Source organism: Schistocerca cancellata, chromosome 6 (assembly GCF_023864275.1).
Source record: "Schistocerca cancellata isolate TAMUIC-IGC-003103 chromosome 6, iqSchCanc2.1, whole genome shotgun sequence".
NCBI classification, from domain to species: Eukaryota; Metazoa; Arthropoda; class Insecta; order Orthoptera; family Acrididae; genus Schistocerca; species Schistocerca cancellata.
Window position 1 is genome coordinate 555554145 of NC_064631.1, and position 18201 is coordinate 555572345.

General features: G+C 39.9%; 1 protein-coding gene across 2 annotated transcripts in view; it reads right to left on the bottom strand.

The window, feature by feature from the left end:
* Positions 1-18201, bottom strand: part of LOC126088520 (ran-binding protein 9) — a 250843-nt gene that overhangs the window by 42447 nt on the left and 190195 nt on the right. For both annotated transcript variants that reach the window (XM_049906675.1, XM_049906676.1), the window contains exons 3-5: positions 15519-15709; positions 14691-14875; positions 691-803 (exon numbers count right to left, since the gene is read on the bottom strand). In XM_049906675.1, the coding sequence (XP_049762632.1) occupies positions 691-803; positions 14691-14875; positions 15519-15709 (489 nt within the window). The remainder of the gene's footprint in view (positions 1-690; positions 804-14690; positions 14876-15518; positions 15710-18201) is intronic.

The window sequence follows — 18201 nt, forward strand, 5'->3', positions numbered from 1 at the left end:
TATTTAAAGGCATGAGTAAAAGCTCCCAGCAGCTCACACTCAAGACGACGATGATGGTGCTGGTGCTGATGAGGATAATGATAATGATGATAATAACAATAATAATAATAACAACAATAACAGAAGCAATAGTAGTAGTAGTAGTAGTAGTAGTAAATTATTCAGCATACTTCGAATGTTCTATATATAGCGCAATTCAGTACAACTGTACAAACAACAATAACAACAACAGGATTGTTGAATCCATCGTACATGCATATAGGCTAATTCAAATAACAGTTCATCAATGATAGCTTTTATCCATGCTGTAAGTAAAATAATGAAAAGGTACACCTTAAGAAATTGTATTACTATCTAGCTAACTACTCTCCATCATGTCAGAAAATACACTATTTTCTCACAACAGTTCTTGCTAAAAATTTTCCAAGTTTTAAGGTTTACAAGTTCACTATTTTTATTCCCTGTTAAGCTTTTTTTGTGGGTGATCTAATTCAATTAAGGGCTAATATCAAGTTGAATAAAGACTATTTCAAGTGCAGTTTATCTTTCCGTTTTCTCTGTCTAAAAATCATGATGTTATATTGGCTCTGAAAGGGCAAGGCAAGTTATAAGAAACAAGTAAAAGAAAGATCCTTTGGTACAGGTAAACGGCAACTGGAATAACCTACAAATTATCAAAGTACCACTCACGCTGCCTATTTTTAATTGATGTTAAATCTTCTTCGAAGACCTGTCCTGTGCCATTTGCAAATGACTCAGCTGTTGCACAGTACCCATGATGCACAAGGTAAGTTGATACCATCCTGTAGAGACAGAAGCAAAGATTACAAATACATCTTACTTATGCAGTAATTAAAAATTAAGGGCCGGAACATGATGTAATTTTGATATTTTGTAATTTATGTTTATTCAGAATTCTGCAATTAAAAATGGTGCAATGACAGAACACTTTAAAGTAATCATCATACATTTCTTGCTCAATAAGTATGAATACTATGACAAGTTACTGTATGTGGCAGAAATATTGCCAAATTATAGCAAACTGGTGTACAAGTGTAATTCATGTCTTTAGATTACATGTTGTTTGGGAGAAAGACTTCTCTGTAAAAGTATGTTGCTGAACTAGAGCCCCACACTCTCAGTACCGGACAGCAAACAGGTTCTATTTTTTCCTCTAATTGAACAAAACTTTTTTTATTTTCTTTTAACTTCAAGCAGAACTGTTGGAGACAGATTTTGGCCATCAAAAACATGTCATTACTGTATTGTGACCTACATACACTCTTCTCACAAGGTAACCTCTTTTTTCCAATTATTTATTATACTTTATTTATTTACTGATCAATTAACCATAACTAATACTAAGACTGCCTGGAAAATACTACAAGGACTAGCATTAGGGCTTCTAATAAGCAATTCACGTGTGACTCAATGTCGCCCCCCCCCCCTTTCCGCCACTTCCCCTTCCTTTCCACATATATATTATTTTTACAGTCCCATACTAACTATAGTAGAAGGACAATATATTTATTTTATCTGCATAGGTTTGACTAATATCACACACAGTGTTTGACAGTAAATCACAAGACAAATAAGAAACAATGAAGGAAGTATGGAAGGAAGATTACAGTTTAACATTCTACCCATACCAGGGACATTAAGAGATGGAGCATAAGTTTGGACTGTATCAAGGGTGAGGAAGGAAATCGGCCCTGCCCTTTCACATGAACCATCTACATCTACATCCATACTTCGCAAGCCACCTGACAGTGTGTGGCGGAGGGTACTTTGAGTACCGCTATCAGTTCTCCCTTCTATTGCCTGAAGCAATATGGGGAAAGCACAGGAAACCTAAATCTGGATGGTCTGGTGCAGATTTTGAACCATCGTCGTCCCACATGCAAGTCCAGTGTGCTAACCACTGGACCACTCTGCTCGGAAAACATGAAAGCGGTCAAATGAAAATGGGCAAATAAATTTAAGATGCTTCAAAGTGCATCTTTTAGGTGTCCTCTTCTGTGGAATTTACCTCACTTTTTCACACAACTTCTGAAAATATGGTTATTAAATTTTTCACACCTCACACTAATTGACAATGTTTTGCTATCACCCAAATGTACATCACCGCAACTTTGGATAATTACAGACATCACTTTTATTTACAACACTGGTCTATTTGCAAATATGAACTTCGTATTAAGATTTCAGATTTATACCAAACGAAGAGCCACAGCCAGAAAAGTTTTATACTATAAATGTAATACAGCTTAACTCCACTTCTGAGTCAAAGCAATTTCATCCATATTTCATATTGTAACACATACTCTCATCTACAAAAAACAGACAAAAGTTTTAAAACATTACTCACATTCTGTGGCTGTGTCGAGCAGAAAATTACTTCTTTAAAGTAATGCTTTCTTGTGTGTTATATATATATGGTCATTACTGACATGAATGGAATGTTTTCCTTACCTTTCTACATGGACATGAAAGATCTTGAGCTGTACTTCTGCTTGCTGCAGAAATATGCTTTTGTGTTCTGCCACGTTGACTGCTACACTTCACAGTACAAACCTGAGGTGATGAGCAAGTTGTACTCTGAGTGCCCAGCGTAAAGGAATACTAGAGGAGTTTTGGTGAGAGGATAATCAGAACAAGGTGATGCACACAGTACTATTTTCTCAGAACCACATGAATACAGAGGTTTATCTCATGCATACACACTGTGTGGGTGGCAAATAAGAAAGAGATCAAAATAAAATCTGTGTGTGTGTGTGTGTGTGTGTGTGTGTGTGTGTGTGTGTGTAGGTCAACTGCTTGCAACATGTTCACACAACTATACACAAGCTCTTTAGAACAACCCTTCCTGTCCAGTGCCTTCTTTAGTTTGCAAATGCTGGGACAGTGATATGGTACTTTTATGTTGTGGAGAACCAACGTTATTTGTATATACACAGTCCAGTCATATTAATGTGACCACCACCTATATTTGATGTCAAAGTGCAAGAACCATTCTCGGATCACAGGAGGCAACACTAGCAGTGGACGGTGTATAAAGCATATTGGGGTGATGTGGAAACAGTGCAGTCATTATTGTAATGTGGAAATGGAGTACTTATATTACATCCATAAGAGCATAATCAACAGCTATCGCGCCAGCGGTGGAAGCATTTCACAAATGGCTAAGTTTGTAAACTGTTTGCTTCCACCATGGTTAAAGAATCCCACACATGGCAAATTGGCTCTGTCCAAAACCATTACTGAGCAACTGTGGTGCACTAAAAGCCATAGATGATACGGGTTAACGATGGCTGCAGAGGTGTAAGGTGAACAGATGTGCATCTGGTGAGTAACTGACCACCCAGATGAACCAGGGGGCTACAAACATTGTCTGCCCAATGACCGTTCCGCAAACACTGCTTTGTATGCACCTCCTCAGCAGGCACCTGGTTCACGCACCCATGCTACCTGGTGTTCACTGGCAACGAAGGCTGGAATTTGCATGCCAATACTGCAACTAGACATCCACTGAGTGGTGACAGGTGGCCTCTTCAGATTTATTGTTTTATGCTTCAATGTACAGATGACCTTTGGCGTGTGTGGCCCCGCAACAATTGGTGGAAAGGTCTACAGTGGAGGATGGAGCATTATGATCAGGGGAATGTTTCCGTCGCATTTTCTGGATGATTTAATCATTCTGGAACGCATAATTGTTCTACACAAGTATGCATCTATCTTTGGAGACTGTGTCCACCACTATATGCAGTTTGTTTTCCCTCAGCACAACGGCATCTACCAGCAGAACAATGCAACATGTCACACAGCTTGCCATGTACGTATGTGGTTCAAATAACACCAGGGTGAGTGTACCGTACTCCCGTGGCCACCAAACCCTCTGAATTTCAACCCAATCAAGCATCTATGGTACCATTTCTATTGGGCTAGAGTTGGCATGTCTTTGCATCCCTATCAGTAGCTTCCAGAACCACATTGACACACTTCCTGCACTGCAAAAGGTAGTTATTCAGGCTTTTGACAGGTGGTCACATTAATGTGACTCAATCATGTATTTACCCCCCCCCCCCTCCAAAGGGTGGAACCCCTGTACAGTATCTGTCTGTGTCGAGTGCACTGCATGGTCATATGTGTCATCACATTATGAAGTGTTTGCCATCATGTATCTGAGCTGGGACATGAGATCCAGCCTGGTATTTACCTAGGTGGATGTGGAAAATGGTCTACAAACCACATCCTTGCTGGATATCTTTACAACAAAGTCTATCATAATTTGCGAGAACATGTGCGCCAGAGTAAAGAACAGCAGTGTGTTCAGAAATGAATTACTCGATTGTAGCAGATCATATTTACTGATGTGCACATGCTAGAAAAACAGGGGGAAAACAGAATATATCAAACTGCACAGCTTTTTTGCTATGGCACTACAACAAAAAGCAATCCATTACCGTACAACTACACTATTGACGACAAACTGCTGAAAACAGTATCAACCATATTATATCTACATGTATCTATCTGGAGTGACTCACTGGAATGACTGTGTAAAACAAATAGTAGGCAAAGCACATACAAGATAGATTCACACAAACAATCTTAAGGAAATGCAATTCATCCACTGAAGAAGTAGCATACAAGGCACTTGTTTGACAGATCTATCTGCGATCCTCAACAGGTTGGACTACCAAATGTGAGAGAGGAGAGTAAACAAAAAGTTGTGTATTTCATCAAAGAATTGTTTAGCTGGTGTGGCAGTGTTAGAGATACGTTCTATAAACTCCAGGTGTTGTGCACCACAGAGAGGTTTACTACTGAAATTGCACGACAGTACTTCCTGGGAAGAGCCAGGCAACATATTAGTTCCTCCCATGTCTTACAAAATGACTGCAAGTAGAAAATTCAATAAATTAGAGCTAATACAGAGACTTCCTGGCAATCATCCTTCCCGTGTGCCCTTTGGGAATGGAACAGGGAAGGGGGGAAATCAGTCAGTGGTACCAGAGATACCCTTCACCATACCCTTTTTTTCTCGCAGTTACTTTTAACGGAAAACTTGCAAAACATTTTAAAAAATATACAATGCATGTCTGTACGAATATTTAGTGCAGCATCATGTGAAAATTCAAAGTAAACTGGTCATGCACTTTATGAGATTTTAGCTAATAATGTTTCCACTTGATACTTCACATATATGTATACGCTGAAGCACCAAAGAAACTGGTATAGGCATGTGTATTCAAAAACAGAGCTATATAAACAGGCAGAATACGGCACTGTGGTCAGCAACACCTATATAAGATAATGAGCATCTGGTGCACTTGTTAGATCGGCTACTGCTACCACACTGGCAGGTTATCAAGATTTAAGTGAGTTTGAACATGGTGTTTTAGTCAGCACACGAGTAATAGTACACAGCATCTCCAAGGAGCGATGAAGTGGGGATTTTACCATAGAATCATTTCACGAGCGTACCATGAATATCAGGAATCCGATAAAATATCAAATCTCTGACAATCCTGTGGTCGTAAAAAGATCCTGCAAGAACAGGACCAACAACGACTGAACAGAATTGTTCAACATGACAGAAGGGCAAACCTTCCACAAACTGGTGCAGATTTCAATGCTGGGCCATCAACAACTGTCATGTGCGAACCATTCAATGAATTAACATTGGTATGGGCTTTCGGAGCCGAAAGCCCACTTGTGTACCCTTGATGACTGCACAACACAAAGCTTTACACGTCACCTGGGCCCGTCAACACTGACATTGGACTGTTGATGACTGGAAACAAGTTGCCTGGTCGAATGAGTCATTTCAAATTGTATCGAGCAGATGGATGTGTATGGGTATGGAGACAACTTCAGGAATCCGCAGACCCTGCACATCAGTAGGGGACTGCTCAAGCTGGTGGAGGCTCTGTAATGATATGGAGAATGTGCAGTTGGAGTGATATGGGACCCCTGACACGTCGAGATACAATGCTGACAGACGACACATACGTAAGCATCCTGTTTGATCACCTGCATCCATTCATATTCATTCCAGAAGGCCAATGCGATACTTCTGCATGCTTGTGGGGGGTCCTATACGTATTAAGGCAGGTGTACCAGTTTGTTTGTCTCTTCAGTGCAAAAAAAAAAATAACCACCACCACCACCACCACCACCACCACCACCACCACCAACTACTACTACTACTACTACTACTACTACTACTACTACTACTCCTACTCCTCTGGGGTTCTGGATAGATACCCGGCCGGGTTGGGGATTTTCTCTGCCCCAGAACTGTGTGTTTGTGTTGCCCTTATCATCATCATCATCATCATTTGTGACAGCATCTAGATTGGATTGTGATAAAAATGGACTGTGTAAGAATTGGGATTTTGTACGGGTGCTGATGACCACGCAGTATAGCGCTCCACAAACCAAACATCATTACCATATTTGGAATCATTGACACTGTTACTTTACAATAACAAATATTATTGATGAATCACTTCTAGACCGAGCAGTAGAGCCCCAGGATTCCCTGTCCTAATCAAAACTAACTTTGCTATCTATGTCTCAACTGCACATAGCAGAATACTAACTATGATCAAGACAAGCACTTGCAGCAGAGAACAGCCCAGGAATGTATCTACAACAACGGCACATTTATGCCACAAACACACTTCCCATATTTTCAGAAAAAAAAGTAGCAGTACGGTCAAACACGGCCATACTGAGTTGGTGTGAAACTATGTCTCACTAAACTGTTGAGAAATTGATGCAAAAAGCATTTTCATGCAACATCGAGAGCTATGACAAATAGCAGATGCAATAATGGCAGAAAATTAGGTGAAACAATGAGAAAGATATGTGCCTGAGTTAACTATATATTTTCCAATTTCAACCACAAATGTACTCTATTTTAGCATATGTACAGTTGCATTTTGAACTCTTACAGCCATCTTCATGTACTCTGATTCTTGCAGCCTCCACATGCCTTTTTTATGTGGTTTTACGTATTTCCTATTAACGAAAGTTGTAATGCACTTGTAAAAGGGACTGATCTAGAATAAAAAGTGTAATAAAGTTTGAATCACCCAATTTTTTTTTTACAAAAAAAGTGGTATAACTTGCTCTATGAGGGAGGAGATGGCAAACCACTCTGTAACAACTCCAAGCTATACAACTGATGCATGTCATGTTTTCGTAACTGGCAATCAGTGTAGTCGTTGCCAACAACTGACACCACATTGCATGCATTGCAGAGAAATAGGACATATGAAGCAGGCATGCTCTAGGCTACAGTACCAACCACATAGGAATTTGTGAGTGGAAGGGATAGCCACTGAGGAAGTGACAGGGGACAACACTTGGGAAATACGTCAGGTGCTGGAGTAATGGTGGTAGTAAGTTCCTATGGGAGCAAACTACTGATGGCATCGGTCCCTAGGCTTACACATGACTTAATCTAACTTAAACTAACTTATGCTAACGACAACATACACACCCATGCCCAAGGGGTGCTGGAGTAGCCACCACCCCAAACTCCCATTCATTCAAATCAATCTGGGGACAATCAAAGGATCAGAAAAGGTGAGAAATGTGATGTTGATGGGAGAATTAGATAAGAAAAAATTGAAGACACTTTTTGATACTGGAGCAAAACACAGGAGTGTTTATTTTTCCTCCCTCCTTAGTGACAGGCAGGCCTAGCGGGACAGCCATGCTGGAGTCCCAAGTGGGTTAGGTAGTGAAATAATATGCCCTGTATGCTTGCAGTAGATTAATTTGAAGACTGGCAAAGAAATATTTGCACTTACAGTAAAACTATTGCCACAGGAAAATCCAGATTTTGACATGCTCCTAGGGTATGATTTCCTGCGCCACATTCACTATGGATCTCACATTGTCCAACTAGGTTACCAAGAATTCCTATTAGGCAGTGACAGTACTGTACTGGCATCTCAGAATGGCATGAAAGGATCTATCCTACCACTCAGAAGATAAACACACTTCAGTGCTTCAACTGACTGAGAAACTATATATGGTGGAATGAGGAAGTCTTTCCTCCTCACCCTGTCTGTACGACTCCCCTGACCCGGGGTTCTGGGCGACTTTTGCAAACTCTACCACTTTTCCTAAATCTCGCCAGTCCTTCTCCCTCACCCTTCTTCCGTCCCATTCAACCCTTCTGTTAGAAGGAAGAGTCACTAGCTCTGAAAGCTTGCAAATTTTAATACCTTTTATATGTTTGTTGTCCAACTGATAACTGAGTAGAGTATGATATAATTTCATTTGCTTAAATTATTGTGTTCCATAGCGCTCCTCGTTAGGATTATGATGCACTAATACCCCAGCCATTGTGCTGATACTAGTTGTACAAGTTTCAGCTCATCCTCATGTACCTACCACTAAACAGCCTGGTGGCTAGTGTCCCTGTCGGGCCACCTAGCAACAGCTGCTGCTTTTCGGAAAGTCAGCCATACAGATGTTATTGTTCTTTCATGTTAAGAAACTTGTTCTTCTAAAAGTAATTTTTAATTTCTTAATTTTACATGTTTTGCGTCTTCTTGTACAACAAATGCCTGTCACTCATTATGATTCTCAAATCTTAATTGCAGGCATCTGATGACATCAGTAGCCAAAATGGTGTAGAAAATAATTAATTTAATTTTTAATAGTGATCTAGACGGTTCTATTCACAAAATACTCACGACGATCATGGACTCGCACAGTAATTTTCTTCCGTTATTAATAATCACTTAATATCTTTGGTAGGGGTAGTCTCTACGTACTAAGTATTTTAATTAATAACCACATATTGTGGAGCTTTTACTAAATCATCATGCATGTCTGGTCAGCATCACCTTCCCTGCATAATGTTTCTCATTCTCACTCCCCTCCCCGCCCACAAATCTCCCCCTTAGCAGACTTATTTTCTAACTCCTATTTGTGCTGCTATCCTTTATCTAATCATTGCGATACCTGTCCCTCGGCTGTCTTTTACTTTATTTAGTACATTTCTTAACATGTCTTAGCTATTTTACACTTTCTCTCTCATAACACCAAAGCATATTATTGTCCTCAAGAACCAATATCCCATTTAATAAGTTAACTGTCTTAATTTTGTTCGTGCCAATAAAAATCTTGTCTTTTCTTCTTCCCAGTTTTCTATGGGGGCCATATTTCAATTTATCACTTTCACCAATTTTGTATGTGTTTCCATTCTCCTTCATTTTTTTATATCATGAGGGTTAAGTCTTACTCTCTTCAGGAGCTTTCCAAGTTTGTGTAGTCACTGTTCTGTTGTGCCAGGCTCATGAAAACTTAAGTTTGGGTGTTTAGATCAGTAATGTTTAATTTCATGTTAGCTTTCACCTTTTACTTTTAATCAATACCAAAATAATAACAGTATGTTATCACAATTGTAGCTGCCTTATTGAAGCTCGTAAAAATTTATAGGTTACATGAAATAATTTCTAACTGAATCCATGCATCATATGATGTAGGGGTACTCATAAAACTTACTCATTCTCCCTGAATTCTGTAAATTCATAGGTTTTTTGTTGACTTCTAACTACAGCATAATCACTGATAATCACTGGAGACCACAGAAAAATGGTCTACCTCAGGCAGTGTTCTAGCTCTCCATCTACACCAATGATCAACCACTGCCTCCAAATACAAGAAGTTTCCTGTATATATGTGACAGACCTTGCTGCACAGAGCAAAGGTTTGACAACATGGAGAGAAATCTGACAAATTTCCTCAGAAATCTATCACAGTACTATAATGGAACTAGCTGTGATCAAACCATTGTAAGGCACAACTACGTGCATTCCATCTACGGAGCAGAGAAGTTTATCATGAGCTACATATAGATGGTCAATAACCCAATTATAGCATTATCATGCTCCAAAATAATGGAAGTAACACTTTTACAGAATTTTTACATTAAAAAACCACTCTGAGAACAACAAAATGAAAGTGTCTGAATAAAATTATCCAATTTACAAACAGGCAGAGGCCTACATTCTCCAACAATCACTGCATCTGCAATTGCACTGTGTTTTTCTGCCACAGAATATGCCTGTTCGATCTATAACTGATCATTTCATACCGGATGGATGGATATAGCACTCCATCAAACATATACCGTATTTACACGAATCTAAGCCGCACTTTTTTTCCGGTTTTTGTAATCCAAAAAGCCGCCTGCGGCTTAGAATCGAGTGCAAAGCAAGTGGAAGTTCTGAAAAATGTTGGTAGGTGCCGCCACAACTAACTTCTGCCGTCGAATATACAGGGTTATTACAAATGACTGAAGCAATTTCACAGCTCTACAATAACTTTATTATTTGAGATATTTTCAAAATGCTTTGTACACACGTACAAAAACTCAAAAAGTTTTTTTAGGCATTCACAAATGTTCGATAAGTGCCCCTTTAGTGATTCGGCACACATCAAGCCGATAATCAAGTTCCTCCCACACTCGGCACAGCATGTCCCCATCAATGAGTTCGAAAGCATCGTTGATGCGAGCTCGCAGTTCTGGCATGTTTCTTGGTAGAGGAGGTTTAAACACTGAATCTTTCACATAACCCCACAGAAAGAAATCGCATGGGGTTAAGTCGGGAGAGCGTGGAGGCCATGACATGAATTGCTGATCATGATCTCCACCACGACCGATCCATCGGTTTTCCAATCTCCTGTTTAAGAAATGCCGTACATCATGATGGAAGTGCGGTGGAGCACCATCCTGTTGAAAGATGAAGTCGGCGCTGTCAGTCTCCAGTTGTGGCATGAGCCAATTTTCCGCGGGCTACGCGTGAAACTTGCCCGCACGCGTTCAACCGTTTCTTCGCTCACTGCAGGTCGACCCGCTGATTTCCCCTTACAGAGGCATCCAGAAGCTTTAAACTGCGCATACCATCGCCAAATGGAGTTAGCAAATTGGTGGATCTTTGTTGAACTTCGTCCTGAAGTGTCGTTGCACTGTTATGACTGACTGATGTGAGTGCATTTCAGCACGACATACGCTTTCTCGGCTCCTGTCGCCATTTTGTCTCACTGCGCTCTCGAGCGCTCTGACGGCAGAAACTTTATGAGTTTTTCTACGTGTCTGTAGTATGTCGTGACCATATGTCAATGAATGGAGCTACAGTGAATTTATGAAATTGTTTCAATCATTTGTAATAGCCCTGTATGTAGCGCTACACAGGCATGCTTTGTAGGCACAAAGATAAATACTGGCGCCAAAACCTCCGCGTCAGTAAATAAATTAAAAAAAAAAAAAAAAAAAAAAAAAAAAAAAAAAAAAAAAAAAAAAAGAGAGAGATGGAAGACGAGCTTTTTTTTCTCCGCCCCGAGTTTCGACCACTGCACTTTCATACATTATCCAATGAAGTAAATACAAATTCCGTATTGTTCATCTTCGAATGTAGCAGAATTTCAATGTACTACAAAAATCCGACATGCAAGACTGTTTGGGATGTTTGTCAATATGGGCACCTCTACTTTCTGAATTTTTTCCTACCTGTGAGAAGAGATGGTTGCTAATAGGAACCTGATGAAATGTGAATCACATGCAGTATTCTCTTCACCATAAGAATAATACGAATATCAACATTTTGTCATGTATTCTTTCATGTTTGCTGCTATCTCATTTAAATCCTGCCTGCCTAATAAACTACGAAACTAGAGTGAGACAACAGCAAATGCGGAAGAATATGCGTATCGTGTCATGTTTATATTCGTATTATTCTTATGCCTAATAGTGATACTGTCAGAAATGAAGCACGGCAACTGACTAGATTTTTAATTCTAAGATGACTAATTTCTGTGCAGAATTTGATGTACTAAAGAAGCGGCCGCAAAGATTGTCAAACGGAGAAACATTTTCGCCTAACTCCCGTTCAGAACATGTTCTATCATACGCAGTCTATTATTTGGTTCTTGTTGATCATTATCGAAGAAAGCAACAGTGTAAGTAACAACAAATAGCAGTCTCTTGCCATTGTTTCGCTAATGAGACGATTATTCTTTTTTTTTTTTTAATTGTAAGCGGTGGTAGTGCGCACAAAAGCAAGCCATGCCGCGAGCGGCGACAGGCCGTAAACACGCACTATCAGAATGAGACAAACAATGCGTGACACAGTACAGTAACGCATTTTCAGCTTAGAGTGACGCAAACACCTATAACAAAGAAAACAGCACTTATCAGATCAAAGCAAAATAAGCAATCGATTCAAACCAGACAAAGCACGTGAAAAAGGAAGGGTACCCGTATAAATACAGACGGAGTGCCTGACGCATAGCAATGGCTACCTGGTAAAGCTTAACTGCTAAGCTTACGACTCGAACCAAACTACTGTAGCTGTATTGTCATTCATTCGACCTAAATTGTGTCTCATATTACAATGGACCAACTTTGTTTCGATTTGGAGGTGCGGCCTAAAACTTTACTCTCCCCTTGAATTTAGAGTCTCAAATTTCCGGTGCGCCTTAGATTCGGGAATTTTTTTTTTTTCCTTTATTTCGAGTCTCATTTTTCAGGTGCGGCTTAGATTCGAGTGCGGCTTAGATTCGAGTAAATACGGTAGGCTGATGACAGGTTGCCTCAATCTGTTCTAATAGATAAAGTTTATTAACTGGCTGGAATAGCACCACATGCAGTATGCAGAGAAGAGGCTGCTGGTAAAGAGAGGCTTACAGTGGCGTACAACATAATCAGCCACAGCACGGGCACAGCCTCCCTCATCAATGTCCAAGGTCCAGGAAGGGCTTCCTATGATCATCGGAGAACTGTATCATGCTTCACGTAAGATGAGGCTGGAACTGCCAAATGAGAAAACTCAAACTCTGAAGATGGGATGGCAGCAGCCACGCAACGACCCCCCCCCCCCCCCCCCTCCCCGGTACAGAGAAAGCTGTAATGGGAAGATTGAAGGATGGATGCTGATGCCACTGTGTATGCAGACAAGAGGCAGCCATATGCTTCAACACTTATTGTGCCCAACATCCTGCACAGATAATATCATTCATGCCAGTCCGAGTGCCTTGGAGGTTGTGAAGTTCATGGTACATGTGAAATAAAGATACTAGTTCACCAAATGTGTTGGATTTTCCCCAGTATAATTTTCCTGTTGTCAGCCAGTATATCTGTATGTTTCTGAACTGAGAATAAATAAATTATTAGAAATATTATCTATTGTGATATGGTCATAGGTATGATCTACACTATGTACATACTTTGCAAGCCTTCTTGTGGTGTCTCCAGTTCCATCATCACTAATTGTATGCAGCAAGATGGTCATTAGTCTCAGTATAAATCTGAGTTTTCCTAATTTTGCAGTTGTAGTTATTTTATGATACATAAATTGATCAGCCTAAACATTATGACCACCTACTTAATAGTGTGACGGTTCACCTTTAGAATACAATATAGCAGCAATTCCACACTGCACGAATTCGCCAAGTCCTTTCTAGGTTTCTGGAAGTATTGGAACCAGATGTTGCATGGGTCATGCAATATGAGTAAATTACACGAAAGTGTTTTTAGGGCATGTTGCTGGTGCCTGATAGCAATCTAGATGTGTTCCATCAAGTTTTGATCAGGTGAATTCTATGATGTGGACATCAATGTGAGTCCACTACCACACTCCTCAAGCACAATTCTGGCCTTGAGATGACTGTTGTCTTGGTGGAAGGCGCATCTTCATTAGGAAAGAAATCAAGCAGAAAGGAGTGCAGATGGCCACAATGACGTTAAAGTAGTGTCATGGTGGCTCGGTTACTACCGAAGGTCCCACAAAAGCCCAAGTGAAATTCCCAAACAGCAGGCAAAATACTGCTGCCACCAGCCTGCTTTTGTTGCATGGTGCATGTTCAAGCAGCTGTTTGACTGGATGATGGTGTATCTGAACACGACCATTCACCTAGTGTAAGAAGAAACATGATTTGTCCAACCAGATGGCATGTTTCCACTGAACCTCAGTCAAATACTGATGATTCTGCACCAACTGCAATTTAACTGACAGTGTCATTATGTCAGCAAGTGAACATGTAGGGATCATCTGCCGCAGAAATCCATGTTCAACAATGTGTGCCAAATGATGTACTTCAAAAACTTGTGCCTGCATCAGCATTTTACTCTGTTGTCTGATCTGCCTCAGATAGCAGCCAATCCCGTTTACAAACTGGGTCAGCCTTCAATCTCTACATTCCATGACAAAGTGTGGATGTTGAACACTGTCACCCACTTGTAGTTTCAGTGCCCTTCAACCCCATTCCTAAAATGCTCACAGTAGTAGCATGCAAATAGGATTGCCATTTCCGAGATCCTTGTTCTTAGGCATTGGGAAAAATCTGCCTTTTGTCAGTCATGTATGTTGGGGGATTACCACATTTGTAGGCCATTTTGTTGCTAGAATGATTACCCATTCATCTCTGCTTCGCTTATATACTTTCCTTACCATGTCGCGGACCGGCAACACAACTAGGCAGCATTCTGTCTCATGGTGGGCAGTGGTCATAATGTTTTGGCTATCATTGTATATGGAAGAGAATCATATATTGCTTGATTTATCGGCTATAATTCCTCATAATCTTCTGTTTTATCAAAATTCTCTGGCTAACATGGCATCAGCCTCTGCACGCATCACTTCTAGAAGCGAGTGACTCACTTATGAAGAGTAGCCTGCCATTCTCCACGGTTGTCTGGAACAGGGAACTCGTGAATTGTACGCAGAGTGCGAGCCCGTAGCTCCCGCATCATATCTTCAATGTCAAACACAAATGGTGACTGGCCAAAATTTGCATCAACAACTTCTCCAGGTGTCTGAAGCCCAACTGTTGGGTAAAGGTTTGGCTGCAATAAAGTGCCAATATATTTGTAATTAGTGTACATAAAATACATGGCAAAAAAACATATTAATATGCATAACAGGTCTTGGAACATTAAGCGTTTCTCTGTTTGCCCGACATAACTAAATATTAAAATAATCACATTATTTTAATTACTAGTCTGTCGGTGGTGTTGGAAGGAAGGAGGGAGGGGGGAGGAGGAGGAGGAGGAGTAGAAGAGGAAGGAGGTGGTGGTGGTGGTTTCACTACACATGATGATGTCCCTATGATGTGTAACAAGTAACTAAACAAACAAACAAACAAACAAACACACACACACACACACACACACACACACACACACACACACACACACACACACACACACACAGAGAGAGAGAGAGAGAGAGAGAGAGAGAGAGAGAGAGAGAGAGAGAGAGCAAAATGATGACAAAAGAAACGTATTTCTAAATATGCTATACCTAACCCCAGATGGTGAAATATCTCTCTCAATATGATCAGTAATGAGATAATTTAGCATACAACATAAAAAGTTCTCCAAATAATATCAAAGCCTAAAATATTAACTATATTACACAGTAAAAAGCCTCTTGGTGGAATGCACAAACAACTAACTATGCTGTACTAATAAGATTTTCATGACTTACTGGTAGGTCTGTGAATGCCACACCAAGGTTGTGGCCATTTTTAGTATAAAAACAAGTATTGTCAACAAGGTTGACACCACAGCCTATAACATCACCAGTTGTAAATGTTGGTCCATAAGGCTGTCCTGTGCCTGATGAGCAGAATGAATGTCCATCATCGCCATGGTAGCCATACGAGTGCTTGTCCCAACCTATGGAAAAATGGATCGAGTGCGGTACATGTATATGCCTGAGACACACAGAAGGTTTATTTTGAAATTGTAAACATATTTAATTTCAAAACAAGTGCCAACAATGTCTCCTCATCTTCCCATCATATATCGATTTATATACTCTATTCCATAAATAACTATTAGCAATTGTTCATTGCATTTACATTGTCTGATTTATCGAAGAGCACAAAGTGCATGTTGTGATGAAGTTAGTGGTTATGATACAAGCACACAGAAATGTGATGTCCCTGCCCTTGGTACATTAGTGGAAGATCACACAAAATTAGAAGGAACAGCTCACAGATTTGCACATATACTGGGTAAACTTTAGCACTACTGTTATGAATGTTACAGCTACAGTATCTACAAATATGACTGCATCTAAATGGCTTTGCCTCTCACTTTCAACCAGATTAATAGTTTCTGCAATGAAATATTACTGATCCTGTTTTCTCAAGCACATCTCGTCCACATATGAAGCCTGCTTTACACAGTACTAATGCTCCTACTACAGGGACAACTTGCATAGGTAACATTAAAATCTTGCTGTAGTGTGTTGTCAGAAGGTAACAGAAAAAAATAATTCACCAATGTCATATCTGGAACTGTTGGTAATAACATGCAGAAACTATCACTCTGTCACATTATTGACTTGCGCAGCTCACACTGACACCCTTTAGGATACACTTACGCCACTCACATAATATTCAATCCACATGAAGCAAAGAAAGTTGTTCAGCATGAATTTCACTTTGCAACACAGTGTGCAATGATTCGAAACATACTAACATATTAAAACCGTGTGCCAAACTGATGCTCGAACCTGAGACCACATTTTGTCGGCAAATGTTGTACCAACTGAGCTACCTAAGCATGACTCGCAACCTGCTGTCACTGCTTTACTTCCTCATCTTCACTTCTCTCATCTTTGGAATTTGGAAGGTCGGAGATGACGTACTGGCAGAAGAAAAGCTTTATGGGTGGGTTGTAGGTCGTGTCTGTACAGCTGTCAGTACAGCATTTGCTCATGAAAGGTGAACGTAAGAGTATCGAGCCCTGGTTTGCCACACAGTTTTAATTTGTCAGAAAGTTAGATCACCTGTCCGTAGCTTCAACATTTAAGAAGCAATTAAATGATGAATCAGCGAATATTTGTTTCCAGTGAAACTGATCCTCACTAACATAAAAATAAACAAACTAATTCAAAGTCAACTGACTGTGTATTTTCTGACACAAAAGTTAAGCTACCTAATGTGTCATGGTCAAAAATAACTTCAGATGCTTATACATGGCAATGAAGGAAGTTGGGCAGGAACACATGAATGAAAAAGATGGGTTAATTTTAAGAACATGAATAATGCTTAGTAAAATTATTGTTTGACTGATATGTCATATTAACATAAAAATATGGTCAATATGAAGGTGTAATGAATGAAGGCGACTGCTTTCTGGTAAAGCTAATGGTCATCCAGAAAAGGAAGTGGCAGATTTTGCAGGTGTAGCATTTGCAACCATCAGTGGATCTGAAAACATCTCAGCCTATAAGAAATTGACTGTAAGATGACAATGACTGGCATCATTCCAATGAGCAACAGTGGGAGGCTGAAAATGCCTGGTCTACATTATCTATCAGATAGCAGTTGCTGCAGGACATCTATGTTTCCTCTTCTTCAACAGAGTCTTGATAATAATTTGGATGAAAATGTATCACATGAAACTTTGATCAGAACTGCATGGACAAGGCTCACAAAGAGACTCCAATAGTGGGTCACGACAAAATGGAAATGGTGTCTGGGCGTTTGAATTTTAACATGATGAAGATGAATGACACACACAGTTGCATGTGCAATCAAATCCCTCAGGAGCCTTCTGGCAGGTGTATGTGAAAGGGTAGAGAAAGCTGAATGGGGATTTTATGTTTTGGTAATGTTCCAGTTACAAGGAAATTAATACATCAGTTGACTAGGTTGCATACTGTACCACAATGATAATGACTATGGAACAACCCAAATCATTGCCCGTCTTTAGGTGGATTCAAGTTTAACCTAAACATCTTGAAAGTTATCAATTCCAGCACCCACTGGAATAAAACAGATGTTTGCTGGCGTTAACATTCAGTTAACTAAATGTCATTTATTACTGTCACAATCTTAAATAGTTTTGTTCAATTACAGAACATTTTTGGATTGGTAGTAATTACAGGGTAACCAGTCAATTTCAGTGACCATGAAGTACTTATGGAAACTGTACACAGTAATAGAAATTCACTGGTTTCTATGCAGTTACTACTGATCTGAAGATGTTTCACAACTGAATGTAACTGATTATCTTTGTAGAGAAAGGGCAAACTGTGACAGTTGTCTCAGATATTTTGATAATTCGGTTGTTATGGGGTTCTCTTCTTAATCATAAGTCAAACCTTCCTTCAAACATCAAGACTAGCCCATCAACTCTCTTTATCTCAAACTCTA